Source organism: Aotus nancymaae, unplaced genomic scaffold, assembly GCF_030222135.1.
Source record: "Aotus nancymaae isolate 86718 unplaced genomic scaffold, 86718_ANA_hifiasm-v0.15.2.pri h1tg000025l, whole genome shotgun sequence".
NCBI lineage: Eukaryota > Metazoa > Chordata > Mammalia > Primates > Aotidae > Aotus > Aotus nancymaae.
This window is the reverse complement of record NW_026988438.1, coordinates 32,785,371-32,806,757: the sequence shown is the minus strand read 5'-3', so window position 1 is coordinate 32,806,757 and position 21,387 is coordinate 32,785,371. Positions and strand designations below refer to the sequence as shown.

The following is a 21,387-nucleotide window of genomic DNA, read 5'->3' as shown; positions in this document are numbered from 1 at the left end:
ATCACCTGTTTCTTTTATTACCTCCTTCACCATTCAGAGCAAGCAAAGCAAGCCTTAGGTCATCATTTTCCCATTCGTGGAGGACAGCAAGGGTTCACTTTATATGAATATTCCTTCCCTTTCCCACAAAGTAATGATCTAAGACTTCTAGCTAGAAAAAAAAATGGTGTTCTTCCCAACCTGGAAATGGCATTCCTCATTAAGTGACTGGGACTTGCTGAATCCTATGCAAATCAGTCCTGATGAGGCTTTAACTAATCTGTTTACAAACCAGACCTGCTAGACAGGCCTCAGTGATTTTCTATCAAAGCAAAAAGCACTGCTCTTTATGGGCATCTGGCTGTCTCTGAATGGGTAGTTTAAACATAGACTCTTTCCTTCAAAGTAAGATCAAAGGCTTTATTACTCCTAAGTGAGTGCATTATTTCCACTTACTACCTTCTTGTTTGCAATTTGTGTTTATTAACAGCACTGTCTCAGGTTTACTTTGTGAATTACTAGTTTCTGAAAACAGTATGGCAGTTTAATGGACCACAGCATACATTTGTGGAGATTACGTAGCATAGAACACACAGAATGGCCCATCAGATGGGACATTAGGCAAAGACAATTCTCTGCAAAGATGATAATACCTGACCATGCAGAATACATGCATGATTTTTTTTTGAGGAAATCATCTGGCATAACAGGGCTAACACGAGGAAAGATTCCCCAACTCTCCAGATTTGATCACTCTTTGATTGCCTTACAAGAGTTTTCGTTGAAATTTCACTTCAAGTAAAATTTTATTTCAAATAAGAAATTTTATTTCTTCCGAAGAGAGTAGGTATGTATCTAAAGCTGTATCATAGGTGAGGGAATGCCATTGGTACTTTTCAAGGAGAAGCACAACCAGATACTTTTAGACAGAGAACAAGCAGATTGCTTTAAAAACAAGATTCCAGCATGTGACTAACCACTGAAGAAACCCTTCATTTAGTCCTTCAGCAGCAGCTTCCTAGTGTGAAGACAGAGGTCTCTATCGTCCCTGGTCGTAACACAGAGATTAGAACCCTGTCCTTCACTCCCACCCTCCAATTCATCTTAGGAGGATGAAGCTGCCAAGAAAATTGCATCTTTTAAGATTTGTGGTGACTCAGGTATACAAGCTTCAAGGTGTCGCTGACCTATAAAAGGACTAGACTAAACTGCCATGAGTAAGTGCGATGCGGGAGGGTTCAGCTTTGGAAGGGGCAGCTTGTAACGTCACCCGATGGTCCAGTCAGAAATTAAATGGGAGGGCCAGGAACGGCCATAATCAGGGACCAAGCCACTGTTCAAAGTCATATCAGTTTTTAATAGGTTTTTTTTTTTTTGGGGACACTGAATCGAGCATAAATTCACAAGGATAAAAACACATTTGTCAGAACCCTGTGGACAGACTCCTACCAATCCAAAATGAATTGGGCTGAAAGTGGCAAGCTGGACAACAGGGAAGCTAAACCCATCGTAAATCTTCTCCTTAAAACTCTCTTCCACCTTATCACCTTCTAAGCGTCCTTGATGGCCCAGTTCTGCCACTGCAACTTTAAAAAAAAAAAAGAAAAATCAGAGACTATGTATTAAACTCAAGTCAGAAAAACACGCCTGCACAGACAAACAGAATCAGAAATTCTGTTACAGAGGCTGGAGAAATGAGACATTCAGATCACGAAGTGACAAACACAAAACATTTTAACTTTTTAACTTGGAGACATGACGACTCCTAGAACTCACGGGAGGAAAGTAGTCTGACCCGGAGCACACCAGGCTGTAGCTGTATAATAAAACATGTTAATGAACGTTTCTACTGGAACCATAATACGGCAGTTGAGGTACAGGACTTAAAGATCCTCTCCCTCTCCAGCAGTTTGTTTTACATTTCACTCTCGGGTAGTAGTCTGTATCCTGACTCTTGTTTATGTTAACTGTTTGCATCTCTTTGTCTAAGACTAGACGCTTCATCTCTGAGACAAGGGGTCAATTCTAGGCAAAAGTAAAAGCCAAATAAATGAGTCAGGAGTTAACTAGTAGAGCATACTTACATTAGCACAAATCAGCTCTCCGGTCTCCCTGGTCATCTTGGCTCATTAAAGGAACAAAACTAAACCAAGCGAGAAGAATGAATCATGTTTGGCACTTACAGAGAGCGGACCTCAGGTCAGGGTCAAGGTCACTAAGTGGAGGGAGAGAGAGAGACGAGATTAAAGCTGCATTTGCTCTGGAGTCTCTGCGATTGGAAGGCTAAGGTGAAATTTCTGGAAAAGGTCTCAAATAGTCTAAAATTACCACAGAATACTTCAGCGCTATCCACAAATGGTATGCAAACGAAATTCAGGAGGCACAAAACAACTGTAAAAGATTAGTGAACTTGATATCATGTGAACTCCTCAGAGGGGCTGAAAAGCTCCATCTGGAAGTGAATTAACTCTTTCAGGGCACAAGGCTATCTCTTAATGGTTCTGGGAGGAGTAATTCACTTCCAAAAGGCCCAGACCATCATTTTTACAAGGAGAACTGGCAACAATTATGCTCAATTCATATGATTAAAGGGAAAATAGTGAAAATATTTTAAGTTTTGATTTGACAGTGTCCATGAGAAATTTTCCACTCTAAAATCCTGTTTAGTATTGACACAGTATTTATTCTAACCTACAATAATCCAAACTCTAAAGTATTTTAGGCATTTATCATTTTTAATGACTACAGCAAATGCCAAATTTTGTCCTTTTGAAGATAAAATGCTACACTCAAAAAGTCATGGGATTTGCATATACAGCCAGGGCTGAGAAACACACCCCAAACCTGCCTTTTGATTTTATGAGTCTGGCTGTGAAGAAGCTTTCCACAGTTTCTTCCTCTGCCAATGTCATTATTTCACAGAAAAGCCTGCCAAAATACAACTCGTAGCTAAGCTTATGTGTCAGGTTTATTCAAGGGGCTCATTCTAGATGAGCTTTCTTGCCATCTCTTTACCAGGCATGACGGGCTATCATTAATAAAAATGTATTGATCTCTGAATCTATTCCTGGCTATAAAAAAAAAAAACCTTAATAAATGAGATGGCTATATGAGCAATAAATAATACCTAGCCAGAGAGAGTCCAAAAACTGTCAGAAGCATATGCCTCATGTTTTCTTAAACCCTTAACTAAGGGGAATCAGAATTTTAGAGCTAAAACAAACCTTGAAGATCAATGGGATGCCCTCATTTTAAAGAGAAGGAAACAGATCTACAATGCACACAGCTTAGTGCCGACCGAGGGCTAGAACTCAGGTTTTCTGTCTCCCAGCCCGGGAACTCTTCTGGTAACCAAGACATTTGAAAGCACTCCCTGTAGGCTGGTTTCAAAGGGCTTCTGATTTACTGTGTTTTCCTATTAATGCTCTAATCTGAATAAAGAAGTCTTCATCCTTTTTAGATATTCTTGAATTATTAAATGATGAATACAATTACATAGCAAAAGGTCACCTTCAACCTGTCTGCCTCCAATGAGAGACGAGTCCACTTGCGCATCGGTATGATGGACTCGCTAGTTTATGGGTCTGACACCTTGCATGGAATGTTACAAATCCCTATGATGTCCTTAAGCTCCCCCTTCAATTGAACTGAAAGATGGCTAAAAACCCCACTCAGGCAGACGCCTCCCCATTGGCTGGCCATTTGAGAATGCTCAAGGGTGCAGTTACTGCAGCTGAGGCTGGTAGTAACTCTGTTGTTTTCCTGAGCAGCAGCAGGCTTCTGACAGTAGCCTTTATGCACATGGACAATTTTGCCCCATTCTCTGCTCAGATTTGCCTTTCTCCCCGCTACAATGTGGACATATTCTACACATTTCTGATTGCTTAGAAAACGAGTTAGAAATTTGTGCAATGAGAAGAATGGCCAAGGAGTGGGCCCAGTTCATTTGGTGTATTCACTTACATGCGGACTAAGCTGTGCTGAGCTGTATGTGCCATTATAATGGTGTCAGATCAGTAGGATGGCAGACAGTCTCCCAAACACCTATTTACAGACTCCCTTGAATAAATCACGCCTGGGTTATTCTGAGATTCACTCATGCCTCAAGGTCTACATAGCATGTTATGTAGGATTACATTTGCAACTGCTGTGCTCCATAAGGGGAAATAGGTGCATGCTTTATCTGTATGCAAGTTGATGTTTAAAGTACATCAATCTACTTAATATACATAATGTACATAAATGTTTGCTACCCAAAATGCAGACTTTCTCTTTCTCAGAATTTCTCCAGTTTCAACAGCATAAGCTAAACTTTTGACTAATAAACTTGGCCTGCTAAGCAAGAATCTTTAAGAAAACTTTAATGCGGTCAGTAGTTCACCTAACATAAATGTAATGCCCTACCTCTCACTCACTCATTTATTCAAACGCTTGTCGAACTCTTAATGCTAGGTGCTGAACTCAGTGCAAACCTCAAAGCTAATAAGACACATTCTGTGCCCTCCGAGAGCTCACAGTCTGGTGAGGAAGACAAATGAGCAAAGCTACAAATACAGTGTAACAGGGCAAGTGCTGTGATGAGAAAGATACCAATAAGGGGCTTTGAAAACAGACTGAGTCTGAAGTAGCTGAGGAAGGCTCTTTTTAGAAGATGACAGTGCTAAAGCAGTCACAGTGCCAGAGGGGAGGCGAAGGGCATTCCAAATGAAGGAAATGACATGTGCAAATGTACTGAGGTGTGCAAAGCATGGCCTGCTTGGGGAAAGACAAGTACTGTGGGCACTGGTGCTGGTGAAATAGAATAGAAGCCACAGCAGGAGGCCCTTGGAGACCATGCTGAGGGACTTCAGGCTGTATCCTAGGCTAAAACATTTTAAACAGGGGGATAGCTGGATAGGATTTCAGTCTTAGACCTTTCTTGCAGCAGTGCTCAGCAATTGGGGAATAAAACCAGGTTGGTGGCCAAGAAGCAGCTTTAAATCCAGAGTCGGAAAGCTTAGTAGCCGCCAATGGCTGGGGGCAGGGAGGATGAGGAGCGGCTGCAAATGGATTCAAGGGATTTTGCAGGGGTGATGGAAATGTTCTAAAACTGAATTGTGGTGATGGTTGTGAAACTCTAAATTTACCTACAGCCATTCATTGTTTAAAAGGAGCAAATTTCATTGTATGTACACTATATTTTAAAAAGGCTGTCAGGAACAATAAAAGGTGCAATTGCAGATACTGAAGTACCCTAGATCAGGGATCTCCAACCCTCTGGCCGAGGACCGGTACTGGTCTGGTCCATGGCCTGTTGGGAACCAGGTCCCATAGCAGGTGAGTGGCCAGCCGGTGAGCAAGCATTACTGCCTAAGCTCTGCCTCCTGTTAGATCAGTGGCTGCATTAGATTCTCATAGGAGCCTGAACCCTATCGTGAACTGCACGTGAACGATCTAGGTTACGTGCTCCTTACAAGAATCTAATGCCTGATAATCTGAGGTGGAACAGTTTCATCCCAAAACCATTCCCCCAACCACCGCCCATGGAAAAACTGTCTTCCACAAAACCGGTCCCTGGTGCCAAAAATGTTGGGAACTGCTGCCCTAGATAAGGACTGTTTAGGGTCTATAATAGGCACTAGAGATTTAGAATTAGCTGTGGAGAGTGGGTGGAGGAGTGGAGAAGTCAGGGATGGGCCCTGAAAACCTGGGAGGAGTCATGGAATAGGACCAGAAGGAGAAGCAGGGCTTTAGGGGAACATGAGGAGCTTGGGTTTTGATATGCTGAGTTCAGGTCCTGTGGAGAGCAGGGTTTCTTTAAATTTTGCATGACTGGCATTTTGGGCAGGATAACTATTATTGTGGTGCTGTCCTGTGCCTTGTAAGAGGTTTAGCAACATTCTTGGCCTCTACCCACTAAATGATAGTAAAATGTGACTACCAAAAATGTATCCAGCCATTGCCATATGTCCCCTCTGGCAACCAAAACTACCCCAGTTGAGAACCACTTATCAAAAGATCTTAACTCATGATTTTTTTCCTTAGGTTTTTTTTTTTCTATTGAGCTATAATTCACCATTTAAAAGTATACAACTCAGTGATTTTTAAATATATTCACAAAGTTGTACAACCATCACTATTAATTCCAGAACATTTTTTTTCTTTTCTTTCTTTTTGTTTGAGAGACGGAGTCTCGCTCTGTCTCCAGGCTGGAGTGCAGTGGTGCAACCTTGGCTCACTGCAACCTCCTCCTGTTGGGGTCAAGGGATTTTCCTGCCTCAGCCTCCTGAATAGCTGGGACCTCAGGCACGTGCCACCATGCCAGGCTAATTTTTTGTATTTTTTAATAGACACAGGGTTTCACTATGTTGGCCAGGATGGTCTCAATCTCCCAACCTCGCGATCCGCCCACCTCAGCCTTCTGAAGTGCTGAGATTATAGGTGTGAGAAACTGTGCCCGGCCAATTCCAGAACATTTTCATCACTGCCCCCCAAAAACTCCATATCCATTAGCAGTTACTCTCCATTTTCCTCTCTTCTGTCCCTGGAAATCACTAATGTAGCTACTGTCTCTCTGGATTTGCCTCTTATCTGATAGTACAGATAAGTAGAATCATATAATACGTGGCCCTTTGCATCTGCCTTCTTTCACCTGGTATGTTTTCAAGTTCATCCATGTGGTAGCATCAATCAGTACTTTATTCCTTTTTATGGCCAAGTAATCTTTCATTGTGCAGATATACCAGTTTGTTCATCCAGTTATCAGTTGGGGGATATGTGGATTGTTCCCACTTTTTGGCTATTATGAATAATGCTGCTGTGAACATTTGTGTACAGGTTTTGTGTGGACATATTTTTTCTTTTCTTGGTTATACATCTAGGAGTGAAAATGCTGGATCATGTGCCAACACTTTAACCTTTTGAGGAACTACCAAACCATTTTCCAAAGTGGCTGTACCATTTTATGTTCCCAGCAGCAATGTATAAGGGTTCTGATTTTTCCATATGCTTGCTATCATGTGTGAGTGTCCTTAGGCCTTTTGTTTTCATTTCCAGAAAGCATTTACTATTAGGCTAGATTGTTTATGACAACTTCATAGATGAGAAAATGAATGGTTAGCAGAGGGTGGCTTGTACAGGGTCACACTCAGAGGTAATTCCTTTCCAGCACAACTATTTTATTCTATGTTGAAAACTGTATAATTCTACTCCATCTTTCATGTAAGGTGCTGACAGTCTGACATGTGATCTGATCTGATTTTGCTGGTTTAATCTGCAGAGATGTGGCCACAGTTAAACCCCTTTCCTCTCAACTACTCAAAAGATATCATTTAGCAAGTATCCTCTCTCTGCTGTGTTATTACTTCCCCCTCGTTACTGGATCATTCCACTTCTATCCGTATAATCCCATAATATTTCCTATTTTAAAAATATAATAAAATTCCTCTTGACCCCTTATTTCCTGCCAATGTCTATCCCATTTGTCTGTTTTCCTCTGCAGCAAAGCTCTTCAAGAGTTCACTTTACTGTTTCCAATTCCTCTCCCATTCTCAATCCAGCTTTCATTTCCAAGATTCCGCCAAACTCTTGAAAAAGTCACGAATGAAAGCTCTATTGTGAAATCCACATGATTAATTCTCAGCCCTATTACTCAACTCATCAGAGAATCATTTCCTCCTTAAACTACCGTTTTCATTTGCCTCCCAGGACACTGCTCCCATGTTTTTTCCCTACTTGACTGATCTCTCCTCTTCAGTCTCATTGGCTTGTCCCCCTCATTTTCCTAACCACTGAAGTTACAGTAACACAGGGCTCAGTCCTTGGACTTTTGTTCTTCTTTACTTAGATGTCTATTAGGCATTTCAAATAAATCCCTGATTTTTTTCTCCTAAACTTCCTACCATCCTCCCCAGATCTTCCTCCCACAATCTTCCCCATATAGGAAATGGCAACTCCTTTCTTCTACTTTCTGAGGCCACTGACAGTGGGGTTATCCCTGACTCCCCATTCTCTCTCTCACACCATCCATCAGTTAGTGGCTCTATTTTCTATGTTCAGAATCTAGCCACTTCTGGCCTCCTCCATCATTTTAATGTTCTGGTCCCAGCCACCACCTCTCAACTGATTATTACTATGGCCTCCTTGTTTCCAGCCTTGCCCCTACAGGCTCTTCTCCACACAGCATCCAGAGTGATCTTTTTAAAAAAGTAGGTCAGATCACATCATTCTGGTGAAAATCCTTCACAGACTAGTTGTAATAGGTTGTTTGCAAAAGGGCCACCATAATGCCCCTCTTTATGTCCACACTCTTACGCAGACCCCTCCTATGCTGATTCTGGGCTTGGCTATGACACTTGCTGTGGTCAAGGGACAGTACAAACATGAAGCAAGCAAAGGCTTAGAAAGTCTTGTCCCATGCTGCTGCTGGGAATGCTTCCATAAACTCCGACTAGCCTCCTGGAGAATGCATGGCCACATGAAGAGAAGCCACAACCATTCCAGCTGTGCCAGCTGAATCAAGCCAAACTAGACCCTCTAGCTGCAGATGAGCTGTTCTAGGCCAGAATAATATGGCCAGCCTACAGAATCTTGAAAAATGATACATGTTTGTTGTTTTAAGCCTCTAAATTTGGGGTGGTTTGTTATCCAGCAAAAGCTAACTGATACATTGCCCATTTTGCTCAGAATAAAAGCCAGGGTCCTAACATACCCTGCAAGGCCCCATATGATCTGGCTACCCTCATTCTGTGTTACTTCACTTACAGCCTCCCTGTTACTCCTCATATTCAGCACTGTCCTGTCTCAGGGCCTTTGTACTTTCTGTCCCCTTTGCCTGCAATGTTTGTTCCTCAGGTCCCTGCATTGCATACCTCCTTACTTACCTCTGCTCAGTTGTCACCTTACTGGGGAGAACTTTTATCACCCTAAGAAAATACCCCTGGCACTCCCTATCCATCCCCCTTATCCTGCTTTTTCTTTTTAGTTCTTCTTATCTGAAAAATACATATTTATTTCTTGTCTGTCACAAACACATGAGACACCAGAACTTATGCCCTGCAAAGGCAGAAATTTTGTGTCTTGTTTGTCATGGTATCCCTAGCACTTATACTAGTGCCTGGAATTTTTTTATCACCAGGAAAATGATGAAAGTAGTAATACTTCTGCCAAATTTGGTGTCTACGTCTATTACCTGGAATGTTTCTAGAGGCTGAGGTGGGAAAAGTGGTGAGTGTGCTCTATATTGGGGCATGTTACACTTAATGCAGGCTGAATTCCTATAGAACTGACAACCTAAAAAACATTCAAACGAATACCCAAGGATTAAGGGAAAGCAGCAAAACGCTGGCTTGTCACTGGCCAACTCAGAGGTTTGTTCCTTTTGACCTCTCCTCCTTTCTCTTTATTCCCATCCTTTCCCCATTAGTCTGAACTAACTTTTCAGACTTTCCCCATTAGTCTGAACACCAGTTTCTCAGATCATTAGTTTGCCAAATGATTGGGAAGAAACAAAAACTCCAGGAAAGTATTACCAGCATAGAAATTTATTTGAATTCAAAATAATATAGCTCTATTTATAATAATATATTAATTATCTAAAGCAAATATCATTGGCTCTGAAACGGGTCTAAAGATGTCATTCTTTTTAAGTCAAAAAATACATAGTAAGAATATACAAGAAAGAAAAAAATATAAAAACAAGTCTGCTGAGTGTGGGGAGTTGGTGAGGGATACACTACCACACTGTGACTGCGTCCACAAAGAAAACATGCAACACAGTTCTCCTGCTTCATCAGCTCCCTGGAGAACCAACCAGTAACCCTGGTAATGCCGCAACCATTTGGTTAACAGGACAAACTTCCTGATGGACACAGATAGTAATTCACTGCATTTCCCTTCTCTAACTTCTCTCTTCACACTAATTCCTTTTCTTTCCTTTAAGATGGGTTTCATCCTGTTGACAAAAGATTTGGTTTTATTTGTAAAGTAAAGCAAATAATATCCTGATTGAAGTATTCAACGATTTAGTTGAGGATGCTCAGGGATCAAACTTTGTAAAAAGATCAATTCAGCTAGTTAGCAGAGGCTATCAGTGGCTTGCAGAAAAAAAATTCAGATAATATGTTTGTTAAAAAGACAAAAAGAATAAGCGGTTTAAAAATGGGTGAAAAGTCCTAGGGATTACTGTGACCTAGACAATCAAAACCAGATAGGTGACCTTTGATTAAATCCATATACTTGTGGAGTGAACTAGGAGGAGACTCCAAGACAGAATTTGGTTCCCAACAGTGTCCATGGCCAAAGGGCACATTCAGAAGGTCTCCTCCTCTCTTAGGAACTGGAACACGGATGAGAAGTCTTTCTTTGAGTAGCCCTTTGCACACATCATCCTGTAGATCTGATGGGCCAGACTGCCAAGAAGGATTGGGCTCTTTGTGCTGGTAGCAGAGTCTTGTGCCAATCCCAGATCCTAAATCAAACAAGAGGAGAAGAGAACACACTGAGACTGGTGGTAAAGGCTCTTTGGAACTGTGGTTCCTAATGTTTTGGTTTCAAAGAAGGAAAAATGAAATCTGAACAAATAAGATACTTATAATATTATGGTCAGTTAACATTTTTTAATAAGTGCTTTCAAATAACTGCAAAAGAGACAGAAACCTTGGTTTCTGAGTGTCTCTATTTTCCCACCTTCCACAATACTTGTTTGTTTTGTTCCATGTATTTGAAGAAAAAAAATTTCCCTGTGTAATCTTATCTGTGGAAATCTGTAAGACTGACATAAAATTTTTAAAAATTCGTAAATGAAAACATAGAGAATTAAAACCGCAAAATAGGAAATACAGTTTCAAATATGACTTCATCCAATAAATATCTGAAGTGTGCTGACAATGTGCAGCGGCTGGGATAAAATGATGCGCAAGACAGCCACAGCCCACCCAAACTCACAGTGTGTTAAGGAGAAAGACAATTACATAAGCACAGAATAACTGGAGAGTGGAGTACTACCATGGGTTCCAAGGAGGCAGGATCTGGGGTGCTGGGAAAGGTGAAGAGAAAGAGAGTGAAGCACAGACCTGGAGCCAGGTGAAAACATGGAGGTGGCAGGGAGGTGGTGGGCAAGGAAAAATGATCCTGACAAAAGGATCAGCAAATGTGAAGGTTTGCTAGAGACAGAACAAGAGGTAGAAGTGAGTTCAGCATGATGAAAGCATGCAGAGGGGGATGGGAAAGAAAATGAGTCCAGCTGAGGCAAGGCATCCGGGGGCTTGTCAGACAAGTTGCAGAGATGGACTTTAATCTCCAAGTAACTGAAACTACTACAAAAACTTGACAGGAGAAGTGACACAGTCAGGATTTTACATCTTAGAAAGCACACTCTTGCTTTGGTGTGGGAAATAAACTGGAGACCATCAGGCTGAAAGACAAGATCAGTTAAGATGTGTTTGTGGTATAACACAAAGGAGGCTCAGCTAAGGTACTGCTAGCGGGGGAGAAGGGAACTGGATGAATTCAAGGCATATTCAACAAGCAGAATGAACAAACATCATGGGGAATGAGGGAGAGTAAGCCAAGTACAGACACCTCTTGTCTTACTGCGCTTCATTTTATCATGCTTTATAGATAATGCATGTTTGTTTTTGTATTTTAATAATGAAGGTTTGTGGTATTGGGCAAGTCTATCAGCACCATTTTTCCAACAGCATGTGCCCAGTTCATGTAGCTGTCACATTTTGGTAATTCTCACAATATTTCAAACTTTTTCATTACTAGTACTTCTGTTACGGTGATCTGTGATTATATATATATATATTTTTTTGAGATGGAGTTTCTCTCTTGTTGCCCAGGCTGGAGTGTAGTGGCGTGATCTTGGCTCACTGTAATCTCCACCTTCCAGGTTCAAGTGATTCTCCTGCCTCAGCCTCCTGACCAGCTGGGATTATAGGCATGCGCCACGCACCTAGCTATTTCCTTTTTCTTTTTTCTTTTTTTGGTATTTTTAGTAAAGACAGGGTTTTGCCATGTTGTCCAGGCTGGTTTTGAACTCCTGACCTCAGGTGATCCACCTGCCTTGGCCTCCCAAAGTGCTGGGATTACAGGTGTGCGCCACCGTGTCCAGCTGATCAGTGATATTTGATGTTACTATTGAAACTGTTTTGGGGCATCACAAAGCACATATAAGATGGCAAACATAATTGATAAATGTACACGTGTTCTGACTGCCCTGCTCCTGAATGGCAGGTCTCTTTCACCCTTCAGGCCTCCCTATTCCCTGAGACACAAAAGATTGAAATTAGGCCAATTAACAACCCTACAATGGCCTCTAAGAGTTCAAATGAAAGGAGGAGTCAGCTGTCTCACACTTTAAATCAAAAGCTAGAAATGATTAAGCTTAGTGAAGAAGGCATGTAGAAAATCAAGACAGGCTGAAAGGCAGGTCTATTAAACAGTAAGCCAAGTTGTGAATGCAAAGAAAAAGTTCTTGAAGAAAATTCCAAATGCTATTCCAGTGAACACATGAGTCATAAGTGCAACAGCCTTACTGCTGATAGGGAGAAGGTATGAGTGGTCTGGATAGATCAAACCGGCCGTATCATTCCCTTAAAACAAAGCTTAACCCAGAGCAAGGCCCTAACTTTCTTCAATTCTATGAAAGCCAAGAGAGGTGAGGAAGCTGCAGAAGATACGTGAAGCTAGCAGTGATTAGTTCATCAGGTTTAAGCAAAGAAGCCATTTCCATAACATAAAAGTGGAAAGTGAAGCAGGAAGTGCTGATGGAGAAACTGCAGGAAGTTATCCAGAAGATCCAGCTATCACTGATGAAAGTGGCCACAATAAACAACAGATTTTCAGTGTAGAGAAAACAGCCTGCTGTTGGAAGATGTCATCTAGAAGTTTCAGAGCTAAAGAGAAGTCAATGTCTGGTTCCAAAGCTTCAAAGGAAAGGCTAACTCTCTTGTTAAGGGCCAATGCAGCTGGTGACTTGAAGTTGAAGCCAATGCTCATTTAACATTCCAAAAATCCTAGGGCCCTTAAGAATTATGCTGAATCTACTCTTCCTGTGCTCTACAAATGGAACAGCAAAGTCTAGAATAAAGCACATCCGTTTATGGCATGGCTTACTGAATATTTTAAGCCCACTGTTGAGACTTTTGGTCAGAAGATTCCTTTCAAAATTTGAGTGCTCACTTGACACTACAAGTGGTCACCCAAGAGCTCTGATGGGGATGTTCAAGGAGATTCATGTTGTTTTCATGTCTGTGAACACAACATCCATTCTGTAGCCCATGGATCAAAGAGTCATTTTTCAACTCTTTTTTTTTTTTTTTTTTTTTTTTTTTGAGACGGAGTCTCGCTCTTGTTACCCAGGCTGGAGTGCAATGGCGCGATCTCGGCTCACCGCAACCTCCGCCTCCTGGGTTCAGGCAATTCTCCTGCCTCAGCCTCCTGAGTAGCTGGGATTACAGGCACGCGCCACCGTGCCCAGCTAATTTTTTTTTTTTTGTATTAATAGAGACGGGGTTTCACAATGTTGACCAGGATGGTCTCGATCTCTCGACCTCGTGATCCACCCGCCTCGGCCTCCCAAAGTGCTGGGATTACAGGCTTGAGCCACCGCGCCCGGCCATTTTTCAACTCTTATGTGAGAAATACATTTCATAAGGCAATAGCTACCATATATAGTGATTCCTCTCACAGATCTGGGCAGAGTAAACTGAAAACCTTATGAAAATAATTACCATTCTAGATGCCATAAGAATATTTGTGATTCATGGGAGGAGGTCAAAATAACATTAACAGGAGTTTGGAAGAAGCTGATTCCAGCCCACAGGGATAACTTTGAGGCTTTTAAGACTTCACTGAAGGAAGTCACTGCAGATATGGTGGAAACAGCAGGCTAACTAGAATTAGAAGTGGAACCTGAAGGGCTTGCTACAATCTTGTGCTAAAACTTGAAGGGATAAGGAATTGCTTCTTATGGATGAGCAAAGAAAGTAGTTTCTTGAGATGGATCTACTGCTGGTAGAATGGCAACAAAGGATTTAGAAAATTACACAAACTTAGTAAAGTAGCAGCAGAGTTTGAGAAGATTGCCTCCAGAGGTGCATTGGTGGTTCAGTGGTAGAATTCTTGCCTTCTGTGTGGGAGAAGATTGCCTCCAATTTTGAAAGAAGTTCTACTGTGAGTAAAATGCTATCAAATAGCACCACATAATAGAAAGAAACATTTTGTGAAAGGATGAGTCAATTGATGCAGTAAACTTCATTACTGTCTTATTTTAAGAAATTGTCATAGCCACCCAACCTTTAGCAATCACCACCCTAGTCAGTCAGCAGTCATCAACCTCAAGGCAAGACCTTCCCAGCAAAAAAGACTTTTTGACTCACTGAAGGCTCAGATAATTGTTAGCATTTTTAGCAATTAAGTGTGTAGTAGCATTATGTCTAAACAATATATGTACCTTTTAAAATTAAGGTACAATATATGTACCTTTTAAAATTAAGGTACATATATTGTTTAGACGTAATGCTACTGTATACTTAATAGACTACAGCACAGTATAAACATAACTTTTGTATGTACTGGGAAACCAAAAAATTTGCGTGACTTGCTTTGTTGTGATCTGGAACTGAACCCACAATATCTCCAAGATGTGCTTGTGTGGTATCTAGGTATATGTATTCTTGCTTTTTTTTTTTTTTTTTTTTTTTGAGATAGTTTTGCTCTTGTTGCCCAAGCTGAAGTGCAATGGTGCAATCTCTGCTCACTGCAACCTCCGCCTCCCAGGTTCAAGCAATTCTCCTGTTTCAGCCTCCTGAACAGCTGGGATTAAAGGCACACACCACCACGCCCAGCTAACTTTTTGTATTTTTAGTAAAAACAGAGTTTCACCATGTTAACCAGGCTAGTCTCTAACTCCTGACCTCAGGTGATCTGTCTGCTTCAGCCTCCCAAAATGGTGGGATTACAGGTGTGAGCCACTATGCCCAGCTGTATTTTTTTTAATCAGGGAAAAAAAAAAATAGAAAAATAGAAAACCCTCAACTGGGGAAAAACAAGCACTGCAGAAATCTGAAAGTCAGCTGGTCTAAAAATTATTTTCTACAGTTGACAGCACAGACTTTCTAAAGTTGAGATCTCAAATGAGAGAAGGATGACAGTTTGCTTTTCAAATGACAACTAATTTTTACATATAAGTCCATATACTTAAAGCAGGAAGATGTATGTAGAAATACATCATCAATGGGAAAATTCTCTCTTTTGTGATGTATATACGTACTGCCAATGTATTATTAACAATGAGAAAATTCTCACTGCTCTCATTCTAAGAAATTGGTAAATTAACATAAATTTATGATGAACAAAATGTTACCAGCTCATCTAAACAAACCCAAGCGCACACACACATGATCTGCCCCATTTTTCTCATCCAAAAGGCCAGGAATAAAAATGAACAAGATAAAGATTTTCATCTAAGCTAGGTTTTTACTCATTTTCAGTGAGAGTGAATATTCTAGTAATTGTGCCTCTTAGGTGAGACATATGCTTTGTTAAGAGAAATAGAAGGAAAGTGTTATTAGACAATGAAACATTTTTCCTTCTCTCTTGGTTAGTGTCTCCATTTACCGTACCTTAGCCATGAGTGTTGTTCCAAATCCACCCTGGTAGTTATTAGCTGAGGGAACGCCATCCATCACTCCAGGCACAGGATTATAAGTGTCACTTGACCAGCACCGTCCTGAGCTCATATTTAGGATTTTGGCCAACAGTTTTGGGTCAAGCCCTAACCTGTCAAAGGTCAAAGAAAAGAAGTGTTAAGTGTCAAAATGTACACGTCGTGCATGACTTGTTTACGTATGAGGATGTTCCATCTTCTCTCTCCATTTATTATATGTCTTCTAAAATCTAAGCATATCGATATGGAGTGAAGAATCCAATTTTGAATTATAGGGTACTAAACACGAATGATTAAACAGTAACATTTTTGAGTCAGGACCATTTTGCATTTGAGAAGACCTTCTATGTTATCCTGTTATTAAGAAAAAATAACATATAATTGCATAAAAGCATTGTTGATTTATCACACTCAGGGTTTCCTAGTCTTTGGACATCACTACATTTTTGTGTCACATAAGAACCTTAAAGCAATATGATAATTTAAATTCTACATTCTTCACCCACAAATGATATATTTCAGAGAGAAATATTGACAGATAAATGATGCATCATGGGAGTCTGTGTGAATGCATTTATATGTATGTTTATTCCTTTAGTTTTTATGAGACTAAATGCAAGAGATGAGCCAGGAGCTGTAAAGGAGCTTAAGAAAAGTTGTTATAAAAGAAGACCTTTTTGCTGTAAACTTTTCCTTATTTATTAAATCTTCATTAGACAATCTTGCTTATGAAGCAAGTCTGCACAGAGTTGTGACATATGCTATCTATTCAGAGACATGCATTATAGTTCTGGGTCAACTGCTGATAAGGTTACTGATCCTGATAAAACAAAGCTTGCCCAAGCGGAAACATCATTTGTTCTATCACTGGGCTGATGGCATATAAACGGCTGTTCAATGTGGACCCTAGAAAAAATAGAATCAAAATGCTCCATTACTTGGATTCTAAAGATATAATGCAGTTTGGGAAGCACAATTTTGCTAAGTATCACCAAATCAAGTTTCAAATAAAACTTTATACCTAGCAATTTATTTGGTTTCTTTCAAAACAGAGCCATTTTGAAACAATTGTCATAAAAGCTTTCTGCTTTTTCTTTTTTTCTTAAAAAATTTAAGAGAGACACTATGTAAATGTTAAACTGTGCCTTTTGGCATGCTTAGATTCTTGTTTACTTTATGTGTCCAAAATACATGTCTGTTTATTTCAAAATCTAAATATCATGGCCAATAAAACATTTTTTTCAGATGCTAGAGTAGGGGGCTGGGGCTAACAGCCAAAAATATGTATGGAATTACAACGTAATACAACTGTTATGTAAGCAGGCTTTCAAGGGGTAGCTCTGGTTCCCATACTGCCATGTGGCATATCATGTATCTGCATTCATATGGTGGCCTATAGGGATGGGTTTTACTAAGGATTCTAACAGATACAGAAATTCAGTCTAAATTGTCTATCATTCCTTCTGTTAAACTGTAGATTCCCAGAGAGAAACCCAACTGTTTCATTCATTCATTTTATAATATCCAAGTTCACTGCATGTGTCCTTTGCTACTGATGCTTGCTTTCTCCTTTTAAATAAAATTTAGGCTATCAGTATGCTTTCATAGTATATGACTAATGAAAAGATAAAGCCAGTGTGCTTAGGGAATAATTGTGAAAAGTAAAATCACAAACTAACAATTAGTTAATTTGCTGTAACTGCAAAGCACAAATGTTCAAGAATGCATACGTCTAATATGCTCCATAAGGAGAAAATACTTTCAAAGACTCCAAAATGTCGCTTTCTCCCTCCATCTAAATATAATTTCAGGGCTTCCTAATTTAGATCTTCTTTTAAGATGGTTCATCACATTTAAAGCAGCAGAGTTTCTCCCTTCTTTGTAATCTTCCAGGTTACATTCAGTAGTAGCTCACAAGAGCTTTTACTGCTAAGGAAATTCACTCTCTTGTATAATATTCAGCAAAATGGTGAGCAAAGCTAATTATCCTAACTTTGTAAAACCCAACATTTCTCTTGTATGTTCAAGGAAAAATACTGGCACTGATTGATGGAAACCCTTTTTGGTGAACACATTACTATTTAGAAGCATCCTGAGGGGCACACACAAAAAATCAGGTGGCAGTTGTTTCATTCTCATTTTTCAAATCTGATGCTTCTCCCCCCGACCCCCACCCCACCCCACCACGCTGATTCCCTTCAGGAGATGGTTACTTCCTCTCCACTTCCCTCCCCTTGCCCCCACTTGCAGCAAAGTGTATCATTAAAAAGAGCAAGTTAGAAGTGTTTTGCATTTCATCTTTCTGAGGATTCTTTCTCTGGCACATACATAACTGACAGTTAAAATTAGACATGATATTAAAATCAGTTACTGAAGTCTTCTGTTTTCCACTGTGCCCAAGACTTGTAATGGTCTGAAACCAGCTAGAATACACAGTAATTGTCATTCAGAGTCTATCCTAGAACGTCATGCTTCACTGGAGAAGACTGAGTTTCCATTCGAAATCAACAAATTAATCCAAGACAGGTATCTGAAAGGGCAAGTTTAATAGGAAGCAGCTACTGGGCTCTCAACCATGATAAAATGTTATTGCTGTTTCCCTGTAAATTGGCTGGGAACATATGATACTTTCTGCATAAGAGCCCCATTGCTGTTCAGAAGATATACAGCTCAAGCCATCAAAAGAATGACAGTCTGTCAGTCCCCATAATAACTTGCCAGTGGATGTGGTTCGAGAGTGCATGCGTGCATGCATGTGGCTTTACAGTTGCTGGAATGTTCTCTGATATAAACAGAATGAATTCATTGCTCTGACTGCATATATAATGCATTTCAAATAAACGTCACTGTGTCAAATCTACTCACCTCTAAAACATAAGAATTTTAAATGAGGTTTTGGAATAAGTAAAAATGATGCATAAACTATAAATTAAAAAAATTAAACATTTGCTTTCATTGTAACCAAGACTTTATGGGCCAAAAAAGTTTGTTTACTTTATATTCTCTGTGAGTAATCTACTCTGTCTGGTTTTATGTAAGAACAAAACAAATTACGTGACTAAACTGGGATGTTCATATCACAGGAACAGATCTAGAAATGAAACATCTAAGACCATGTCAATTTTAATTAATCATTCACTTATACATCAATGTTTACTCAGATCTGCTATATGCAACTGCTACACCTGCAGCCAAGGAAACAGTAAGAAGGAAGCTAAGAGGAGTCTGTGCCTGTTTGCCAGGAGGGCTGAGTTAAGACCCACCTGGATAACTTTTTACCTAAGGGAAGAGAAGTGCCATATCTTATGCCCTCACTCACTTACTTGCCTACCTCCTCCCTCCTCTCCTCATTTATCTGACAAATCTTCTTTGGGTGCCTAATACCTGCCAGGTATATTCTTAAGATATGGCAATGAGTAAACAAACCATTCCCCTTCATGGAGCTTATGTTCTAGACGGGAAGACAGGTAATAAACAGACAAAAAAATATGTAATGCCAGCTAGAGGGACATGTTATGAAAAAATACAATTCAATTAAAATACAATTAAATTTCAAACAGTAACCACCTTACCACAACCACAAATATCATTACCACATACTGACACCTACTATGTGCCAGAAACTATTTAAAAAGTTTTACATGGATTAACTCACTTAATCTTTACAGTAATCCGGTGGATAGATACAATAATTTTTGTCATTTTATAAATGAGAAAAGTTTAAGTCTGTAGGACAGCTTGGATGCAGACCTACATGCACGCCCAAACAAATGCCATTATATTGGCTAGCAGTTGACTATGAAGTACGTTGTAAACATAACAGTCAATGAGCCAATACAGTGGGATTTTATCAGCTTATTAAGAAATTTTTAAGATGGATAGTGAATGATTTGGACTGACATAGTCTTAGATGTTTCATTTCCAGATCTGTTCCTGTGATACATCCCAGTTTAGTGACATAATTTGTTTTATTCTTATGTAGAACCAGACAGTATAGATACATACAAATAACAAACTTTTTTGGCCATTTATAAATTACAAAGCTTTGCCATCTGTTATATTTATTAGGGTGCACAATTAAGGCTCCAGTCATCACATAAATGCAAAAGCAACATCTTCTAAGGGTAGTATGCAAGAAACTATTAATAAAACTACACTGGAGGAAAAGTTCTCATCCAAACAGCTTTCCAGAAGTTCAGCTGCTTTAAGCTGCTTTTGGCAGAACACAAGACAATGGCTGCTGGAGGAGCCTGGGCCTGGCTGGTAATGCAAATCACTTGTTATACCACCAATATTTTTTTAAAAACTCAATTTGTAGTGGAGCTAGTAATTTAAAACAAAACAACAAAACATTATCAATGTTGTTTCGATGTGATGCACAGGAACAAAACCTCTCTAATACAAGTAGGGTACTTTCAGGGCCATAAAACTATGCTTCTAATGCCTAAGTAGTAATCCAATTCAAAAGCAGAAAGGTCTAATAAGAATCTCAAAATATACTGTATACCATATTTTTTACCCCTTTTTTTTTAAACAACATTTAAAAATTTCGCTAACATCCATAAAGACTCACTGTAAAAGAGCATAGGGTCAGTAAGAATTTTAAACTGTAATATTTTATTCTTCAATTTTTTTTTAAAAAAAGAGAACAGTGTTCCAGAAAAACCACTAACTTATAAGAATAAAAATCTGAAATGATCACTTCACAGGAATGGGTGACTCAATTTGTAAATGTTGACATTAATACTCTGAAAAATTTTCACTTCAGAGTGAATGGAATATAAATGTGGCTAACCCATTTTGATGCTATACTACTTCATGGGAATTTACTACTTGGGAATTTATGCTTGCTGATGCCAATTTTCTCTTTCACCTTGCAAAGCTCAATAAATCGTGGCAGCTCTCTATACTCTATTAGAGAACAATCCTGTCACTTTAAACCATGTCTGTAAACCATGGAGAAAAGACAATAGCAGAAGCATTCATTTTTAGGGCTTTTAAACTACTGAGAATCTTTGTAAGATAAAGTGATAAAATCGTCATGTTATAAAAAATAAGCAATTCATTGGTATAATCTGAAACACTAGAAACTTATACATTATTTTTAACAGTTAAGTACAACTAGTGAGTTTCTGCCTTGGGTTCAGACTTCTAAAATATATTTTATATATATCAGTATATATGTAGAGTTTTAGAAAAATGAAACATTTAAAAATTTTGTATTTCTAAATATCATTTTTGTCATAGTTGATCAGAGCCAAAAATAAGGGAAACTCTATTGATTGCTTCTGTTCTCTTACATCTCTATTTGGAATTTTATCACTTTTCACTTTCTCCTTAAAAACAAACCCACTCCAAGTAGCCAATGGTTTTCACTTCATTGTACACCTTGTATTCAATTGATTTACCTACTATTCTTCCCTAGCTGGTGTTTGGAGTAGAACTTCCACAAGCACTTACCCTACACAAAACTTCATTTTAGAAGGTCAGATGATCATCTTATAGTAAGAGTTTGACAGGAAAATTATTCAAGAAATGCCAGATGATGCATTCACTATTACTAAGGAATATCCTAGTCCAGTACTTCTCAATGTTAGAAATAGAGTCAACGGGCAAAGAGGGGAAGTTTTAGTATATATTATATAAAGTGAAAGGCTGGATAAACAACCTTCATTTATATCTAGAAAAATGAAAATAAAATTCTAAACATACGTATGCATACCAATCCTGATGTCAACACCAATTAACTGTATATG

The 21,387-nt window shown here is 39.4% G+C and overlaps 1 protein-coding gene across 2 annotated transcripts in view; it reads right to left on the bottom strand.

The window, feature by feature from the left end:
* Nucleotides 1-9,482: 9,482 nt before the first annotated feature.
* Nucleotides 9,483-21,387, bottom strand: part of HIBADH (3-hydroxyisobutyrate dehydrogenase) — a 141,782-nt gene continuing 129,877 nt past the window's right edge. For both annotated transcript variants that reach the window (XM_012447796.2, XM_064380527.1), the window contains exons 7-8: nucleotides 15,588-15,744; nucleotides 9,483-10,426 (exon numbers count right to left, since the gene is read on the bottom strand). In XM_012447796.2, the coding sequence (XP_012303219.1) occupies nucleotides 10,268-10,426; nucleotides 15,588-15,744 (316 nt within the window). In that variant the 3' untranslated portion in view covers nucleotides 9,483-10,267. The remainder of the gene's footprint in view (nucleotides 10,427-15,587; nucleotides 15,745-21,387) is intronic.